The sequence below is a fragment of the Apostichopus japonicus genome, chromosome 9 (genome assembly GCF_037975245.1).
Source record: "Apostichopus japonicus isolate 1M-3 chromosome 9, ASM3797524v1, whole genome shotgun sequence".
Classification (NCBI taxonomy): domain Eukaryota; kingdom Metazoa; phylum Echinodermata; class Holothuroidea; order Aspidochirotida; family Stichopodidae; genus Apostichopus; species Apostichopus japonicus.
The window spans coordinates 8,771,202-8,792,402 of NC_092569.1; the positions used below are offsets into that span (position 1 = coordinate 8,771,202).

Sequence of the window (21,201 nt, forward strand, 5' to 3'; positions counted from 1 at the left end):
CATCTGACAGTCACACATCTGACAGTTACATTGTCATCATACGGTTGCCGTGACTATTGGCTTCTGTCAACTTATACGGCAGGCTTTTGCCTCCGTGCCGGGTTTGGGGAAAGTTTAGAAGGGTGTTGAAAGTTGAAATTTAAATTCATGCAGGGTAGTAGTGAAGTTTGAGCACCAGCGGTTCAATCTGGGGCCTCTGTGACCCTATTAGTGAGAAAACAACTGGTTATTGTGATGGTCGGTGGAAAGAAGTTTTACTGATGAACATAATACGTTTCGTCCTTTGTAAGAAAAGGTTCTTGTTTGAGTATTTTTTTAACACTACAAATCGCATCTGAGACCTGGGGGGGGGGGCGATTTAGTTTGGGACGGCACGTGTTCCCCAGCCCCCCCCTTGGCGACGCCACTGGTAACATTCTGTAAGTTTGTTTAGGACACAAGAGAGCAATGGGAACAAGTGCGTAACAATGTAGCCTTCATGTGTAATTGAAATGTGTTCAATCAGTTATAATCTAAATTCTTCGTTGGTCAGGCTTTACGGCAAGCATTGCCATGTGAAGGGTGCGCGTGTGTGGGGGGGGGGGTGGGGGGTAGAGGTGCATATATACTACAACTGTAAGGAGGATAAGGGGCGCATTGTTTGTGGTTGTTAGAGGGCGTGAGGGAGAGGACGATGGGTACAAGGAAAGTAAGTCTTTCAACCATGGATTATTTACCAGACAGAATCGGTTAGCACGAAAACGTTTGGGATCCGCGAGTAATGGCTAAAATTTAAAAGTTGACAAAATGAATGTATTTTTTTATTAAGGTTCAACAGATTTGATATCATAATACTTGAAGTATATAAAATATTCCTTTTAAACAAAACTAAAGCAACAAAATTATCATTCAAAGATATTTGTATCAAGAAACGAACATGGACTCACATAAGTCTTATGGTAAAGAAGTCAACATTGGGAGCAATCCCTTCGTCCTTGGCGATAGGTGAGGGGGGGGGAGTTAAGTCGACTTAATCCCACCTCTGATTCATGATTAAATATTGAGTATTCGTTGTGACAAACCTTTTATTGCTAACATGTGGGAGGGATTCTATATTAACACCTCTATAGACACCTGATTGATGCCCTTAGTCAATCTGATTGATTTTGCAATCCATCCATTGTTACTTAATTAATCTAGATTACAGGTTAGATTTCCAGTAACATGGCAGTGTTTTATCTTTAATAATCCAAATGTATCATCTCAAAGGTATCAATCCAGGTTTCCATTGTAATAAATATCCTGATCAATACATGGTTGGAAGTTACTGGCTCTGCAACTCTCTGAATTTGTTCGGTAGAAACGAATAAACAGTACTGTACATAAAATTCCGACTGAAATGAAGCTTAAAACATCAAACTTATATCTCTGCCAACATCTCTTGTACTGATTTTAAAAGAAATGTCTAATTTCCTCAACAGTACTGAATAATTAAGACTGAATCTTCAATTAGCTTCATACTAAATCTAAGTTATGGACCCTAAAATAGCAGTGACATTCTCAATAATCCATTTGCAATGACTGTAATATGGAACAAGAGCCCAAGGGCACTGTGGTTCCTTGCTTGGGGTATATGACAATACACATAATATTATCAAGCAAGATTGGGCTCAAATAGTCCAAGTAATCGTGGTCCTACATGTTCCCATAAAGTAACCAACACTATAGCCAACACTTTTGTGATCACAAAATATGATCGGATTTTTGATCAAAAGGCACTTTTGAGATCTAAATATGGCATCGAAAATGTAAGAAATATATGAGACCTACAAGCGTGTCAACAGATATGATAACATTGGTGACCTCAGATGACATGACCTTTAAGTTTCAAAATGTTCCACCACCCCATTCACAACTTGTCCCAAAATATCACCCATGTCACACCTTGGCATTGAGATTTAATTGCATTAAATGTCTAAAAATTTGAACTTGTATACATAACTTCACACACAAAGGTCACCCGGGGGTCAACCAATTGACATTTTTGATCGGTGAGACCTAAAAAGAGCATGACTGTAAAAATTCAAACAATTTTTTCTTTGCCCATTTTCTCCCCCCAAAATACTACTTTTTTAACATTAGCTGACCTTTGGTGACATTGGATCACGTGACCATTAAGTTTGAAAATATTCCCCTATACCATTTGCAACTTGTCCAAAAAAATCAACCTTGTCACACCTTGGAACTGGGAGTTATTGCATTAAATGTGTGAAAATTAACTTTGACCTCATATAACTTCGCACACGAAGGTCACACGGGGGTCAACCCATTGACATTTAAGATCAGAAGGTACCTTTAACATCTGAAAATAGCATCGAAACTGTAAAAATCCACAAAAAACGAAAAGGTCACCAGAGGTCAAATTGAGGTCAAGGGTCACCCAGATGCGGGTCGACAATTGGATTACATTGAAGCAACTCCCAACCCTAAAGGGCAATTTGTTCTCAAGTTATCGCAAAAATACTAGTTTTTTATCATTAATTGACCTTTGGTGACCTTGTATCACATGACCGTTAAGTTTGAAAATATTCCCCTATACCACTTGCAACTACTACAAAAAAATCAACCTTGTCACACCTTGGAACTGGGAGTTATTGCATTAAATGTGTGAAAATTAACTTTGACCTCATATAACTTTGCACGCGAAGGTCACACGGGGGTCAACCCATTGACATTTATGATCAGAAGGTACCTTTAACATCTGAAAATAGCATCGAAACTGTAAAAATCCACAAAACATGAAAAGGTCACCAGAGGTCAAATTGAGGTCAAGGGTCAACCAGATGCGGGTCGACGATTGGATTACATTGAAGCAACTCCCAACCCTAAAGGACAATTTGTTCTCAAGTTATCGCAAAAATACTAGTTTTTATCATTAATTGATCTTTGATGACCTTGTATCACATGACCGTTAAGTTTGAAAATATTCCGCTATACCATTTGCAACTACTCCAAAAATATCAACCTTGTCACACCTTGGAACTGGGAGTTATTGCATTAGATGTGTGAAAATTAACTTTGACCTCATATAACTTCGCATACGAAGGTCACACGGGGGTCAACCCTTTGACATTTATGATCAGAAGGTACCTTTAACATCTGAAAATAGCATCGAAACTGTGAAAATCCACAAAACACAAAAAGGTCACCAGAGGTCAAATTGAGGTCAAGGGTCACCCAGATGCGGGTCGACAATTGGATTACATTGAAGCAACTCCCAACCCTAACGGACAATTTGTTCTCAAGTTATCGCAAAAATACTAGTTTTTTTATCATTAATTGACCTTTGGTGACCTTGTATCACATGACCGTTAAGTTTGAAAATACTCACCTATACCATTTGCAACTTGTCTCAAAATATCAACTGTGTAACACCTTGGCACTGGGAGTTATTACACTAAATGTCTGAAAATTAACTTTGACCTCATATAACTTAACATACAAAGGTCACCTTGGGTCAACTTATTGACATTTTTGATTGATGAGACCTAAATAGAGCATCAAACTATACAAATTCAAACATTTTTTTCTTTGCCCATTTTCTACCCCCAAAATACTTGTTTTTTAACATTAGCTGACCTTTGGTGACCTCTGATCACATGACCGTTAAGTCTGAAAATATTCCCCTATACCATTTGCAACTTGTCCAAAAATATCAACCATGTCACACCTTGGAACTGGGAGTTGTTGCATTAAATGTCTGAAAATTAACTTTGACCTCATATAACTTCGCACACGAAGGTCACACGGGTGTCAACCAATTGACATTTTTGATCGGAAGGTACCTTTGATATCCAAATCTAGCATCAAAACCAAACATTTTCTTTTTTGCTTGTTTCCTCCCAAAATCAGCACATTTTTTCTAATGTGACCTTTGACCTTTTGACCTTGGTTTCAGATGTAGTTTAATCTCCTGATTCCAAAAAACAAAACGACAAGTCTGTACAACCATCCTAACTCCGACCGAAAAACTTTGACCCCATATAACTTCGCACATAAAGGTCACACGGGGTCAACCTATTGACATTTATGATCAGAAGGTACCTTTGACATCTGAAAATAGCATCAAAACTGTAAAAATCCCCAAAAACACGTAAAGGTCACCAGAGGTCAAGTTGAGGTCAAGGGTCACACAGATGCTGGTCGACAATTGGATAGCATTAAAGCAACTCCCAACCCTAACGGACATTTCGTTCTCAAGTTATCGCAAAAATACTACTTTTTTATCATTAATTGACCTTTGTTGACCTTCGATCACATTACCGTTATGTTTGGAAACGATCCCTTACCCCATTCACAACTACTCCCAAAATATCAACCATGTCGGACCCTGTCAATGGGAGTTATTGCTGTTTTTAATATATTGGTTTTTGGCATCTTACTGACCTTTGGTGACCTTTGCGGGCACCAAAAACAATAGGGATCTTCCTCTCACTATGGGCTATCCACCCAACAAGTTTGAACATGATACATCATTTCCTTATTGAGATATCGTGTACACAAGCCAAGTGTCACATACACACACACACACATGCACGCACGCACACACACACACGCCAAGTTGAATGCATAGGTTCCTTGCTTTGCAAAAAGCAAGGAACCAAAAATCACAGAGCACTAACAGCTTTGTATGATTATATTATGATTTATTCTACTGGTATCTTAGAATCAGATAAGAGATGTCTAAATATCAGAACAGATAATTGCAATAGCAAGACAGATACAGCAACTTACAGTGAAGTCTGGTAAACACAGTCTTGATGCAAACTGAAAAGTAACTAGTAATGTTCTTACATGATGGCTTGTCAAACTATATCATTTGGGAACTGAGACTGTCTGCCTAGTCAGAAGGGGGCAAGAGGCCCACTGCCAGTTGGGAAATAAGCGGATTTTTTTCAAAATGTAAAGGTTTCTAAATTGCACAATCTTGTGTTTAAATCTAATTGTAGTTATAATCTCAAAATGGACCATTTAAAGCCCCTACATGCTGCCACAGACACACTCATTCCTTTGTACATGCTAGGATCAGCCTCCCTCCCTTCCAGTGGCTCAAGGGCTTGTGCGTCAAACTCTGGAAGTACGTTCACTTCTAAGTAACTGCCCAGCTACTGGGAAGGGATTTTCTTTCCTTTTTAATGTACCAGGCACTCCTGGGAGGGGAGGGAGCGGGGTTCTATTGTCAGGTATAGTCAGCTTCCCCCTCCTCTGGCTGACACTAGTTGTACTTTGTCTCATTTTGTAAACACTTCCAGTCTCAAATTTATTGGCTTGTCTTCTTTACTCTTACTCTGTCCTCATCCATTTACTAGTCTGCTTAATTTGTCTTTAATTAGTCTGCTCAATTGTCTTTTTATTGACTACTTAATGGAATGCATGCTGAAAAATTCTTGCATTAATCAAACATTTCTAGTGACAAAAAAAGAAAAGAAAAAAAAAATAGAATTTTTGTTTTCAGTACAGAGGTTCTGGCAGCAGCTTCATACATCTGTTACCTGAGAAATAATTGTTTTTGGGCTCAGCCCTTTAACGACATCTAAAGTGTAATACAGATGATCACAGGTAAGCACCTCTCTGTAAATGGCAGATGATTTAATAAGATCTACCCACAATAGTAACATAATTCATATCATAAATTTCCAGCAATTTATCTGTATATATCACACCTTGATGATGATTTAAGTCTCATATCAGTGAATAACCATAATATGGTGGTTCTAGGTTGACTCCCTTGCATCTGCTGTACCATATAACTGTATTGGTGGTTCTTGGATCTCAGTTTGGTTCAGTCAAGGCTGGTAATTCAAGCACCGTTTGGATGACATCACATACCACCATTTAGGTTTGTTTTATTGTCAAGGTTGTTTACATTGTTACTTGCAGAGGTTGTTGCACCAGTTGTGTGTTGAGTTCCTTCATCTGCTGTGACAGAAATGAAATAAAACACAATCTCACAGTTTGATAAAGACTAGTGAGTTAACCACAGGAAATATTGTTATCATGAGTGTAGTACAAAAGAGGGTTAAAATATGGCCAAAAATGAAACCGAGGACATAACTATGTCACTTCCAGTAGATGTGAATGGCAAATTAAACAAATACAAAATTCTGACTAACTATGTGATTTAGACAAAAAGGCATGTGGTCAAGTGGAATTGCTGTTTTTGCTGATAGGTGGTGTTGGGTAACATTTTATACTTAATCTTACTTTATCATCATGCAGCTGCTACAGTGCCTGATAATGCACACAGTCCAATCAAAGATCCACAGATGTGTTAAACAGGATAACATTATATGCAAAATCATGCATTCAAGTCCCAAAAAATGAAAATAAAATCATCACATTGTGAGATTCTGAAGGTGTTTTGGCCTTTCAGATCAGTATTCAGTCACATAGCATTCAACTTTTGTGAAATCTATTCAAGAGCATCTGCAAAAGAAACTACATCAATGCTCAGATTTCATACTCTGCTTAATATTAAGATTAAAGTTGTTGTCTTGACGACTGGGATCACATGTCAGTCACAGAGATGTCCTACCTCCTGAAACTATAGCAACTAGCAGAGATTAGACTCTTTCATAAGTCTACATAGATAAGGAACCTTTGAATAAGCACCATGGACAGTTTCAACATCTTATGTGTTAAAAATGATTGATAAAGCTTATCACGATATTGTGTCATATAATGTACCTGTCCATTAATTCCTGTTTTTAGGCTGGTTAATGGTATTAGCTCTTAACAATGTTAATCCTTACTTGGCTGAGCATTAGTCTCCTTCATTACCGTTTACCATATTCCTTTCATTTATTTACTAGCTGTTGGGGTCACATTAATTCAGCTTGTATGCTTTTAGGTGGATAACAAATCTACTGTGCATTTAATACCAAATGTAGAGATTTGCGGTAATTGATCAGTCTGTGGAGAAAATACTTTAAACTAGGACTCCTAAGATTTGAAATCACACCTACGCATCAAAGAATGGAAACTGAGAGATTTAAACTCAAGGCCACCCATGGAATTAATTGTACATGTAAGTAGCTCTCTCTGAATCTTGATTAAGTACATGCATACACCCCATAGACTGCAAAGATCAAACAATGCCCTCCTTTTAAGATCAAAGTAATCATTATAATAATAGCTAACTCATTGTTTGCTTTCTCTACTCTCAAATGAATATCACGGTGGATACATTTTCTACCAATGAAGCATACAGTATGGGAAATCACAGTTTCAAGTCCACACAGTTTCCTGTCCTCACAGCTTCAAGTCCTTCTTCAAACACAAGTTGGTAGGTTTTCATTATGTTTCTCCTCATTTGATACAGCATTTGATTGAAAAGATTTAAATTGGGCTGAAATATTTAACTGGACGAACCTTGCCTAACTCATAAAGTAATTGTGCCCAGCTTATCATCACTGGTTCCAAGAATATTATTTCTGCAACTAACATTACCCAAGACATAGCTCTTTTCCTTTGTCTCCTTTAGCTATTTCCCATCTCGATACAATTAAACATCCCCAGTCCCATCATGCTAACATCTCCACTTCAAACAAAACTTTGATCCAGCACTAATGACTTCAAGACTGTACCAATGTTTACATCGATCGTACTAAATTAAAGATACTTTATTACATCACCAAACTGATCTCTATTGGATAATTCAATAATCCTATAGGTAGCTTCAAAGAACAAATATCCACATGTCATCATTCCCATCATGGTTTGATTAAAACTGTCACCTTGATTAATTTTTATCAGATATATTCCACTCTGTTTCCTTTCTTGTTCTTGTCTTCCTCCAAATCAACCAAGATACAGTAGCTTTGATATCTTAACAAAAGTGTTGAACCTATTGAAATTCAACCTCTTTAACAGTAACTCAGGTCAATGTTTCTTCAAGTTTGAAACCAATCTTATCTAAATACTGATATTATAACAGAAACCTAACCCATGTAGGAGAAATAGTAAAATCTTAACAATCCTCCCCTCAGGGAGTGTATCATTGATTTGCTAAACTTGGTCTTGTGTTCAAACTATAATTGCAATGTGAACTTTCATATTTTACAGTTAGGCTCTTCGGCAGTTCAAATAACCCTTACAAAAGTAACCTGATTATAAAACAGTTTATAAAGGATCTTCAATATGCCTATTGCAAGAAAAGAACATTTGGTAAAAGTTATATTTTGTACTTCAACACTCTCAGAAAATGAAAAGCAACAACTGATACCATTTAGTTAGAGTGAAAATAAATTGGATTACCTGCAAGGTTTGAAACTATCGTAAATCAAAAACTTTCATCAAATTCAGACTCTCTTTGAAAGTATTCCGAGGAGTGTGTAAATTATACACAATAAAACAAAATACCAAATCCTTCAGATAAACAGTTGAAAAGCAAGAAATATCAATTGATACATAAGAGTATTTTGAAACCAAGTTATCACAACGTTTTAAAGGATTAAAATAGTCAACTATTGATGGGAAGGGCAGAGAAGTTTATATTCATAATCAGTCCACGTATAAAACTATACTAATGAAGGAGATTCATTAGCATTATAATTAATACTTCAATTAGAAGATGGCAAATAGAAGAGCATTTCAAATGGATGATGATGTCACACACCTTATGCTGTCAATCAAATCAATATGCAAATCAAATCAAACATTAAACACCTCTTACTAAGCTCTCTAAAAAGTATTTTATACTCCATCAAATCCGTCCATTATGTCTTGTGTTATGATCCCATATCCCTGCATTTAAAAACTTTAACAAAGGCAAACTCGTGCCAGCTCTTATCTAATATAGCAGTATTTGCCTAGCCATAAAAAATCATAGAAATAGTTAAAAGGACATGCTGCGAAGGATGTCAAAGTCATGGCCTTCACTAGAAAGAAAAGGTCTTGATTCGAAAAATGCAAAAGGGCATACAGCAGAGGGAGTGTAATTTGCATTTTGTTGTTTGATAAATGGATATGTCTTCAAGCAAAAGCTATGCATATTTTCAAACCTCTAATACAACCATGCAAGGCAATTTGTGTAAGGTTTAATGAGCTTAATACACAAAGAATATGTATTGTACAATGTTATTGCATATTACATTGCTCCTTTGGATTTCATTGACTTATATTTGTCATGTTCCACATATGAACTAACAAATAGTACTTGATCTAACTTTCTGTTCAGCTGTATTTCTTTGGGTCAAACTGAATTTCCACCTTTTCAACTGCCCTCTTGATGGAAGGACAGTCATTGTAAGATGCAATGAAGTTTCATATGTATGGGAGATTCTAGGTTGTTGCTTAATGTTTCTATTTGTTTAACTATGTAATGTATAGTCTAAAATGTCAAGTACAGTAGTTGCCTACGTTGTCACTCACATAATACTCCTAAAAGAAAAATATCTGCACGTTTTTCCCCACAAAAAAAATAACACTTAAGCACATTTTTCTATTTTACTTGTGAACAGAACTCCATACAAGTTTCAGCCCCCCCGCCCCCGCACATGGTATGTGCTATCATGTTAGCTTGTCTAAGTCTTGTTAACCCAATTGTCTTCTTTGTTGACATTGTAATTAGTCCATTTGGAATATTTACAGGGGATCCCCTTTGTTTTTACATATCATTCCTGTTTTATACTTAAACAAGGACTACAAAAAGAACACCTTAAAGTTGACACTTTCAGTAATGTACTATTTACACAGCTAGGACAATAGACAGAAACACCCACTATAAATCTAAGTTATCTTGAACAATAGTTTGACAACTATAGTTTGACTATAGTTTGAACTATAGATTGAACTATAGTTTGAACAATAGTTTGACAACAATCTCTACAATAGTTTGACATCTAACACAGAGACATCAAGAGCCAGCAGCCCTGCATGGAGATGATTACACCACAGACACCCTTTACAAGATCTCATATATTACCACGCCCTCTAATTGACCTGTAGCCCTCGGCTGTAGCTTGATGACCTCCCCCTCCCCCACCCCCTCCATCTCATTAGGACTGATTATGCCACAACTTCTCACCTTCAATAACCCCTAGTGCCTTAGCAGACTTTCAGTTTAAATTAACAGTCTATGCTATTTTTATTAGCTAATAACCTACAAAAGCATTATGGGCTAATGCTGCTTAAAGGTTTCATCATAACAAACATCAGCCTTTGATGTAATCCTGGAATCCTACATAATTTTCAGGTAGATGTCATAATTGGTCAACATGTTAAATGATCTTGTCCATAAAGCAACAGCAACAAACCTTTTTGAAGTGTTTCTTTCTGTTTCCGACTGATACTATCTTCTGGCTTGTAGCCACATCCCTGTCCCAATACTGTAAGGCAATGATGGTCAAACTTGGCTTTGTCAGCTGATCGGATAAACCTGTAAAATTCTGAAAGTTAAAATAAACATCCAGGGGAGTTGGTAAGTAGATTTATTCTATCAGTGTTAAATGAACAGTACCTATCCTTCAAGCCCTATTGTGACACTGTTGATACAATTGACCTCTCACATGTTATCACCTCCCTGAAGCTGATGTACCAAAGTACATACCAAAGACTTCAAACATTACTTTATAGTAACAGAATCCTACGTTTCTTAACTAGGCTTACCCCAGTCTAGGATACCCCAACCTCCCCTACTGTAAGTGACCTCTGATTCCAAATCTGTGAACACCCCAGATTTCCCCAAAGTCAAACTAGTTGGAGCTACTCGTTGTGTTATATCCATTCATTATTGTTATCCCACTATTGTCAACACTGGCCTTAAGTGAACAGTGTCCTCAAATTTCCTACAGTAAGCATTCCAAATGGATCAGTTTTTAATATTCATAATATACTACACACACCTGTGAAAGATGATAATATGTTGCATGTACTAAAACAATACTTACATGCAATATGAATAAAATATAAAGTACATTCTACATATATACAGCATAAAGTAGTTGACCTTTGACCTTAAATTTGTGAGTTACCTAGGATAAAATTGTATGTTACATACAGGCAGAAAGAGATACCCATTATAGGCACATGAGTCAATAATATTTAAAACAAAATAGGTAACAATATTCCTCATGCCACGCACACTCCGATCGCGCTATAGAAACTAATATATTGGGAAATGAGATACAAAACACAATTTCACAGACTTTTTTCTGAGGTTTTCCCTACTCTTGATGTAATCTTGGATACAGATGCAATATCTGCATCACAAGTAGGTGAAACAACTGAAATATATAGGTTTGCAAATATATGGCTGGCATAAAACTATGTTGTTGCCATAACAGCCATATCTTTGAAAAAGACAGTTGTAATATTCTCATCAAGGTAGTTTGATTTCTGAAGTATTCCCGGTATTATACATTCATTAGACCATTAAAAAAAACTCCTTTAGGTAAAGCAAGAAGGAAACATAAAAAGTTCCAATGGTCAGATGGTATGGATTACTTTATGAAGGAGTTTGCAAACAAACAAAGATGAGAAGATAAATTCCTTAATATTACGATACATAATATAAATACAGTCTTGCTGTAGATATTCATGTGGCATTTATATTGTCTAATACATTAAGAGTAATATCCATCTCATATAACCGTAGGTTCCACAGTTTAATCACACACATCCTCCAGGTTTTAGTGGTCTCTTTCTCTTATCTTAAATACATCTCAAACTCTTTTCCTCTCCACTGTATTTAAATTTGCATAAAATCTGCAAACACCATAGTTGTATTATACAGGTCACTCTCAAAGGTTATTTTAAGATACATCAACTGCACTTGAGACCTAAGTAGTTTTATTTCTGTTGAAAATCTGGTATGTTCGTGTACATTAACAATTCTGTACTCTCCTGCAAATGGTATTAACTAGCTTATACTGTAGGAATCCTCCAAAGAAGAGTCTCTGTAATATATGTGAATGCATCTGAGGGAATTTACTAGCTCTTAAAATATCACACAGATTTCTAGCCCTAACACAAACTTAGTTTTGCAATTACATCTACCCATTCAAATACACTATCACAGAACACAGAAATTAACATTGTTATCTACCTTGGTTAATGATTTACTGAAAGAGTATATAAAGAGGGCCCACTATGGGATCAAATTGATTTAACTCAATGTCCTGTGAGATACAGGAAAGCATAATTAGATACACATACTAGCAAATACCATAAACAACAGAAACTAACACATTCAATAAAAAATATAGAGGTGCCTTCGACAAGAAAAACCAAGCCAGCTTCTACAACAACAAGTAAACAATGAACAATTTTTATGACTACCACCTTGGTGATTTCCAAACTAATGAATATTTCTCATATTACTTTATATTCATGAATGCTACTTTATATTCATGAATGCTACTTTATATTCATAAATGCTACTTTATATTCATGAATGCTACTTTATATTCATGAATGCTACTTTATATTCATGAATGCTACCTGTGTTGTGTTCTCTTTCTGTTTACCTTTTCCCTCTTGTATTAAGTTTAAGACCTAAAGATATGTCATGACTCATGAGTATCGATACTTGTTAATTAACTATTCTCTTTCTTCTTCTGAATTAATTAATTTAACTAGTACAATAGAAACAATGTGTGTGAATCCTGTATTTTTGTAAAACACTTATAGTTTGCTTACATGCGACTGATTGAGAACAAACAGAACAATCTGCTTTTAGAATGACCATCCATTATTGCTTACCTCTAAATAGATCAGGGTGATTTGCTTTCTTAAGTAAGAGGTTTTCTAGTCCTGTCAACACTTTGGAGAAATCCTCTCCCTGTAATTAAAATAATGACATTCATGTTGACAGCTATGAAATCCATGGAGAAATGAGTAACATATACAAAGCTAATATGCAAATACCTGCAAATAAATAGTAACAGAGTGAATACAGTCATCCACTAGATCCATGTTATAGAGTGAATAGTCATCAACTACATCCATGTTATAGAGTGAATACAGTCATCCACTAGATCCATGTAACAGAGTAAATACAGTCATCCACTAAATCCATGTTATAGAGTAAATACAGTCAACCACTAGATCCATGTTATAGAGTGAATAGTCATCCACTAGATCCATGTTATAGAGTGAATACAGTCATCCACTAGATCCATGTAACAGAGTAAATACAGTCATCCACTAGATCCATGTTATAGAGTGAATACAGTCATCCACTAGATCCATGTTATAGAATGAATACAGTCGTCCACTAGATCCATGTTATAGAGTGAATACAGTCATCCACTAGATCCATGTTATAGAGTGAAAACAGTCATCCACTAGATCCATGTTATAGAGTGAATACAGTCATTCACTAGATCCATGTTATAGAATGAATACAGTCATCCACTAGATCCATGTTATAGAGTGAATGCAATCACTCACTAGATCCATGTTATAGAGTGAATACAGTCATCCACTAGATCCATGTTATAGAGTGAATACAGTCATCCACTAGATCCATGTTATAGAGTGAATAGTCATCAACTACATCCATGTTATAGAGTGAATACAGTCATCCACTAGATCCATGTTATAGAGTGAATACAGTCGTCCACTAGATCCATGTTATAGAGTGAATACAGACATCCACGAGATCCATGTTATAGAGTGAATACAGTCATCCACTAGATCCATGTTATAGAGTGAATACAGTCATCCACTAGATCCATGTTATAGAGTGAATACAGTCATCCACTAGATCCATGTAACAGAGTGAATACAGTCATCCACTAGATCCATGTTATAGAGTGAATACAGTCATTCACTAGATCCATGTTATAGAGTGAATACAGTCGTCCACTAGATCCATGTTATAGAGTGAATACAGACATCCACGAGATCCATGTTATAGAGTGAATACAGTCATCCACTAGATCCATGTTATAGAGTGAATAGTCATCCACTAGATCCATGCTATATAGTGAATACAGTCATCCACTAGATCCATGTTATAGAGTGAATACAGTCATCCACTAGATCCATGTTATAGAGTGAATACAGTCATTCACTAGATCCATGTTATAGAGTAAATACAGTCATCCACTAGATCCATGTTATAGAGTGAATACAGTCATTCACTAGATCCATGTTATAGAGTGAATACAGTCATTCACTAGATCCATGTTATAGAGTGAATACAGACATCCACTAGATCCATGTTATAGAGTGAATACAGTCATCCACTAGATCCATGTTATAGAGGGAATGCAGTCATCCACGAGATCCATGTTATAGAGCGAATAGAGTAACTCACTTGATCCATGTTATAGAGTGAATACAGACGTCCACTAGATCCATGTAATAGAGTAAATACAGTCGTCCACTAGATCCATGTTATAGAGTGAATACAGTCATCCACTAGATCCATGTTATAGAGTGAATACAGTCATCCACTAGATCCATGTTATAGAGTGAATACAGTCATCCACTAGATCCATGTTATAGAGTGAATAGTCATCAACTACATCCATGTTATAGAGTGAATACAGTCATCCACTAGATCCATGTTATAGAGTGAATACAATCACTCACTAGAGCCAAGTTATAGAGTGAATACAGTCATCCACTAGATCCATGTTATAGAGTGAATGCAGTCATCCACTAGATCCATGTTATAGAGTGAATGCAGTCATTCACTAGATCCATGTTATAGAGTGAATGCAGTCATTCACTAGATCCATGTTATAGAGTTAATACAGTCATCCACTAGATCCATGTTATAGAGTGAATGCAGTCATTCATTAGATCCATGTTATAGAGTGAATGCAGTCATTCACTAGATCCATGTTATAGAGTGAATACAATCACTCACTAGAGCCAAGTTATAGAGTGAATGCAGTCATTCACTAGATCCATGTTATAGAGTGAATACAGTCATCCACTAGATCCATGTTATAGAGTGAATACAATCACTCACTAGAGCCAAGTTATAGAGTGAATGCAGTCATTCACTAGGGCCAAGTTATAGAGTGCCAAAGTACTTGAGTGAGCACAGTTGATCAATAAACCAAAGTTATACAGTGAATAGAGTCATTCAATTGACACATACTTGCAAACAGTCCCTACCAAGCACACAGGTTTTGATAATTATTAAAAAAACAACAAAGTCAGTGGTCAGTGCTATATATCCATGTCTTTGTAAGGAACACAAACCCAGAACCCACAAACACTTGTGTACTATGCAATATGGATTAACCCCCCACACCCTCCCATCATTTAATACAACTTAGAATGCAGAGGGATTTCAAGAGCAACTTGATGTTTATTTCACTAGGTTGTAATTACACTTTGAACAAGTCTAATAACTCTCACTGTAAGTTATAATGTACACATAAATGTATTTATTTAACCAATATAAGCACTGAAATTGTGAAATTTGTCAACTATACTGTAATACTTACATCTCTGTAACCCTTCAGCAATGCTGAAAACATCTCATATGAATCTCTCTGAAGAGCTTTCTTTATCTAGAAGTAACAAATGACAAAAAATGAGATATGAAACAATGATAAATCAAACTCCAGTGGAAGGTTAACAGTAATGTTTTTGAACATAACACATATAAATATGAAATATGCACTAATTACTCCATCCTCTCATTTATTTCTGTCAATAAGCTTCAACATTCTATTAATCAAAACAGATGATGTGCCTACTGTGTTTGCTTTCTTTCAAAACTGAGGCTTGATGGAACTTTACAGTTCCTCTACACTTAAAGAACTTGCTGTGGCAATGGATGTTTGCCTTGAAAAACAAAATTGGTTTCTGTCTCCATTTACAGCACAGAAGAAAAGCTGCATCCTTTGACACACTTAACTATTATATAAGCTTTCAAACCATTCTTATGTCACACTAACAGCGAAGCACATGCTATTCATTTTTCACCTTCAAGATGTATAGCTGTGCTGCATTTAAATGATTCTTCTTTCTTTCTTCTGATGGGGTGACATTCGAAGGGTGTGGTTTCTGTAGAGCAAAGAAATGTATATTAGCCATCCAGCTAGATCAAAACATTTGTAATATGTACTTGACAAATTATGATATTGTGCAAACTGATAATTACAAAAAGATAAGCTTTCAATATAGCATTGTTGTGTCTGGTCAAAACAACTATAAAGGAGTTACTGGTGATAATTCAAACACATCTACAAGTTGTAAGATTGACACAATAAAAATCATGTAACAGCCATCAATATACATAACATCAATATGTATTTGACAGCACTTTGAAAGAAGCAACATCAGTTTTGATATCATGTAGACTGAGAAAATCACTGGATTCACTGCAGCTTTTATTTCCTACACCACTTCCTTTGCTTTGAGAAATAAGTTCCCTCTCATGATCAGAGGTTCATCAATTAAAACGGCTGGACTACTTAGTCTAGCACACAGACCATTGTGTCAGAAGAAGCACAAAACTCATCAAACAACATTGATGCCATTTATAGATACAATAGTCGGTGACAATGCATTTAACACACAATGGCCAAAGGGAAATGGTGCTACCTGCCAACTGTGGATGCATGTTTTGTTTTTTTCATTGAGTTATAGAACAGAATGCTCGGTTAACTAATTAGAATTTATACAACAGACAACTACAATTACAATACTGACATTGGGTGCATGTGCTGTTGGTTTTTATGGAGTCAAAGAACATTCTTTGGTTGACAAGTTTGTGCGATCATTATAAAATTAGCTGTCCAGGCACAATCCAAACATCAGATGATAATGGATTTAGTTATAGACACATTACTAACATTCAAATTCAAGACTTGTTTCTGGTTAGCCTGTAATGTATCAATGTCACTAAAATTCCCTGCAAGCTACAGACCTATCCATGCATCAATTAATTGCTTACCTCCACATGAATTTACTAAAAAATGATAAAGTCTGGGTTATTTCTCACAGAACCTGGTTCAGATATAACAGTTTTTGGAAATCTTTTCTTTGATGTGGAAAAACTGACAAACTCAGCCTTCAAACCTAATGATAACTAAGAATTGAATTAATGTGACCTACCACAACAATTTTTCGCTTCTTTTTCACTCCATCTGGTTTGGCAAAGGGATTTTCTGGTTTACCATCTCCAACCTGTGTAAATGGTCAATGTGATAAAATAGAAACTGTCCATTCCAATCAAAGACAAGCTGTGACTACAATGTTTATGGATGCAATACATGTAGTGTACTCAGTGGTTAGGATACTGTCTCGCTGTTCTGATGTGTCCCTGTTTCCCTTCTTGAGTTATCACGCTTTCACATTTTGACCTCTGCTGACCTTTGACAATCCTAATAAACAATGGATTTCCTCTACTGAGTATGGGGCGTCAACATACAATCTGTAAGGCTGGTCCAAATTTCCTCTCAAGGTATCAAACACACATACCCAGCCATCATGATTGCAAAGGTTACAATTTTATTAGCACCAAAGATGACTTTCCATTTCATGCATTACACATTGTTAAGTTTCATATTTTACACCACTTTAATCACCTTGACATAGATGCGTATTTAGGGCTCCAGTGATATGGAAGGGGACATATTTTACACCATTTATACACCTCCCTCTCTCCTCAGCAAATCTGACATACGAGCATGTTTAGGGCTCCAGTGATAGGAAGGGAACATATTTTACACCATTTATACACCTCCCTCTCTCCTCAGCAAATCTGACATACGAGCATGTTTAGGGCTCCAGTGATAGGAAGGGAACATATTTTACACCATTTATACACCTCCCTCTCTCCTCAGCAAATCTGACATACAAGCATGTTTAGGGCTCCAGTGATATGAAGGGATCATATTTTACACCACTTATACACCTCCCTCTCTCCTCAGCAAATCTGAAATACAAGCATGTTTGAGGCTCCAGTGATATGAAGGGATCATATTTTACACCACTTATACACCTCCCTCTCCCCAGCAAATCTGATATACAAGCATGTTTGAGGCTCCAGTGATATGAAGGGATCATATTTTACACCACTTATACACCTCCCTCTCCTCAGCAAATCTGATATACAAGCATGTTTGAGGCTCCAGTGATATGAAGGGATCATATTTTACACCACTTATACACCTCCCTCTCTCCCCAGCAATCTGACATACAAGCATGTTTAGGGCTCCTGTGATATGAAGGGATCATATTTTACACCACTTATACACCTCCCTCTCTCCTCAGCAAATCTGACATACATGCATATTTAGGGCTCCAGTGATATGAAGGGATCATATTTTACACCACTTATACACCTCCCTCTCTCCCCAGCAATCTGACATACAAGCATGTTTAGGGCTCCCATGATATGAATGAAGGGATCATATTTTACACCACTTATACACCTCCCTCTCTCCTCAGCAAATCTGACATACAAGCATGTTTAGGGCTCCCGTGATATATGAAAGGGATTTTACACCACTTATACACCTCCCTCTCTCCCCAGCAAATCTGACATACAAGCGGATTTAGGGCTCCAGTGATAGGAAGGGATCATATTTTTCACCACTTAATATACACCTCCCTGTCTTCTCAGCAAATCTGAAAAAGACTGCCTTACATGCATGTTTAGGGCTCCAGTGATAAGGAAGGGATCTATGAAATAGATTGCTACTCTGCATGGATAATTTAATGAAGGTGGTTATTACCATTTGTATTATTGTATTCCAAGAATCAAATAAGAGATTTAACAAAACCAGACTATCTTTCTCTGCTAAGTGGGCTGATTTAAAAGCTTTCTGCTCCATTTGGAGAGAGGATAGCCAAAAGAATCCAACAAATGGAAGGAATGTTTAACTTGTGTTTATCACACTCCATGGTCTGATTAGCTCTGTTTATCCTTCAAGATATAGGTCAATGGAACACAAGATTAGGAGACAGTCCTTGAAGGGATTATGTTACATAAACAGCATCTCTGACACAATCCCCAAATGACACTTTCAACTTAAAATGTCCTCAACTTCACATGCATTAGTCTAATTTGTTCATTTCGGTGTCTTGATAATATATTTTAAAGGGATGGATTAATCGAATTTGTTTTAACGTCATTGACTGTATTCCTGCAAGCATGCAGCTAGTACAGTATTGTTAGAGCTCACATGAATGTTTCCACCTCACAAGATTAGGTAGTTAATATATGTCCATAATCAACTGAACTACCGGCACCTCCCATCATGCTGGTTTATATATACTATAAACCTTTACTTTGCTGGGCTATCTGTTAGAAGCTGCAGTATCTAACAGCTTCAAAATTTTGTTTTGCAAAGTTTCTGGATGAAGAAGAGAGTTACTCAGCTTGATGTGGGTGTGAAATCTATTAACCTTTACTTTCCTGGGGCGCTAGTCAAGCGCTGCAATACCTTTGCTCTTTGGAACTTGTTTTATGACTTCTCTGTGGGCAGCTAATTCCCACTAATGATTAGCTAATACATGAAACATTTATTTAACAACCGGTGGGCGGTATTCCTCCTTCAATGATTCCCTGATGTTTGATGGATCATTACTGTGATTGGGTACATGGCATGACATCAGCATAATGATGAATGATATTCCAGTCAGTACTTTACCTTTGAAGTAGAATTATGTAAAGATGTTGTTGTTGAAGGGTTGTCTGAACTAGATGATGCCTGTAGAAAAGTAGCAGAAAGAAATTCAAAGCCATCAATGGAAAGATGCATTAAAAAGAAGAATATCCATAATATTAATGAAAGAAGGAATGAACAGAAAGATTATGCTAAATTTAAGACATGGATGAAGATTTTCAATATTGACTTTCAATTCCACTGCCCATTTCCAACATAAACCCCAAAATCACAGATGTACTTGATGACAATAACGAGGCAGTCTAAAAAGGTTTCCCTGAAAATTCAGCAAGGCCTAGGCAAGTATGGAAGTCTTGCCTAATTATGAATGTTTTCTGAAAATCAAGAGCATTTTTCAATGTATGGAGCATCTGTTCAAAGCTATATCTGCAGTGATATGCATTCTTTGCAAGGGATGAGGGTGACTGAGGGTTTGCAAACATAACCAGTACTATAAAACAGCTTCTTTAGTTTGTCTGACAATTTCAAAATACCAAATGAGTATAAAATAAAATACAATTGAAAATTAATTTCCGAGTAATTTATCATGTTATTAATATTTTGTTGCTGTTTTCAAAAACTAAGAAAAATTAATAAAAAATGCATTTTTGCTTTTCCTTCATGTTTCTTAAATTAACTGACTTGACAAAGTAAATGATTTTAATATCAACTACTACTGTGATCCATTATTGACCAAAGTTACTACAACTACTAATTAAAGTAGAGACAATCATGGGGTGAGTGGCTTTGTAGTGGATCTGTTAATATACCGAGGGTCTGAAGCTATTTAGGTGAAATCTGTTGATGTACCGAGGGTGTATCTAGAGTACATTACTATCATTAGATTCTAATATTAAACCATAATTTCATAGAAAATCAGAAAACATAATATTTAAACGGTTTCATTTAATCTTGTAGGCCTAGAAGTAGGTCTCGAATCTCGTAATTTTTCTCGTAATTTAATCTCGTAGGTCTAGAAGTAAACTGATAAAAAGACTTTATTGATTCTCCTCACAGCAAGAAATATATTTAAATAAAAATTTAATTCTGATGTGATTCAAGAATAAAGACTATCCTTCAAGGGTATACTTAGGGCTCCAATGAGGATTTCTCACATTGTAATCTACGTTCTCCCATCTGTATTTTTCTGTAAATCTGTAAATTTTAAATTAGCTACTTTTGTCTTCTCTTACCTCTGCTTGATGTAAGGCATCCAATAAATTAACTGCATTCTTTGAGGTAGAAGATCTGGACTGCTCATACATAACCATCAGCTGGCTTTGACTAACAAGACCTAACAAGGGGAGACAAGGGTAAACATTCTAAGAATCCTTGATGCAATTTCAAATCCAAGCATATTTCATATAACATATTCTAAAGTCAATGAAAAGGAGGAAAGAAAGTTATGGCTCAACTCTGGGTTACAAGCCCAGCACTCTACCAACTCAGCTATACACATATATATGAATCTAATATAGTCTACCTATACATTAAACTACAGCAGTGTGCGGCAATCATCAGAACGTTGTCTGATGATCGACGCACACTGCAGGGGTGAAACTCAAGTACCAATGTT

The 21,201-nt window shown here is 36.2% G+C and overlaps 1 protein-coding gene across 4 annotated transcripts in view; it reads right to left on the reverse strand.

The window, feature by feature from the left end:
• Positions 1-765: 765 nt before the first annotated feature.
• The window catches only part of LOC139973396 (regulator of telomere elongation helicase 1-like), a 56,280-nt gene continuing 35,844 nt past the window's right edge, over positions 766-21,201 (reverse strand). For 3 of the 4 annotated variants that reach the window (XM_071980046.1, XM_071980047.1, XM_071980045.1), the window contains exons 26-33: positions 20,819-20,919; positions 19,611-19,670; positions 17,068-17,139; positions 15,934-16,014; positions 15,450-15,515; positions 12,742-12,820; positions 10,296-10,427; positions 766-5,958 (exon numbers count right to left, since the gene is read on the reverse strand). In XM_071980046.1, the coding sequence (XP_071836147.1) occupies positions 5,861-5,958; positions 10,296-10,427; positions 12,742-12,820; positions 15,450-15,515; positions 15,934-16,014; positions 17,068-17,139; positions 19,611-19,670; positions 20,819-20,919 (689 nt within the window). In that variant the 3' untranslated portion in view covers positions 766-5,860. The remainder of the gene's footprint in view (positions 5,959-10,295; positions 10,428-12,741; positions 12,821-15,449; positions 15,516-15,933; positions 16,015-17,067; positions 17,140-19,610; positions 19,671-20,818; positions 20,920-21,201) is intronic. The other variant, XM_071980048.1, reaches the window with a different exon arrangement.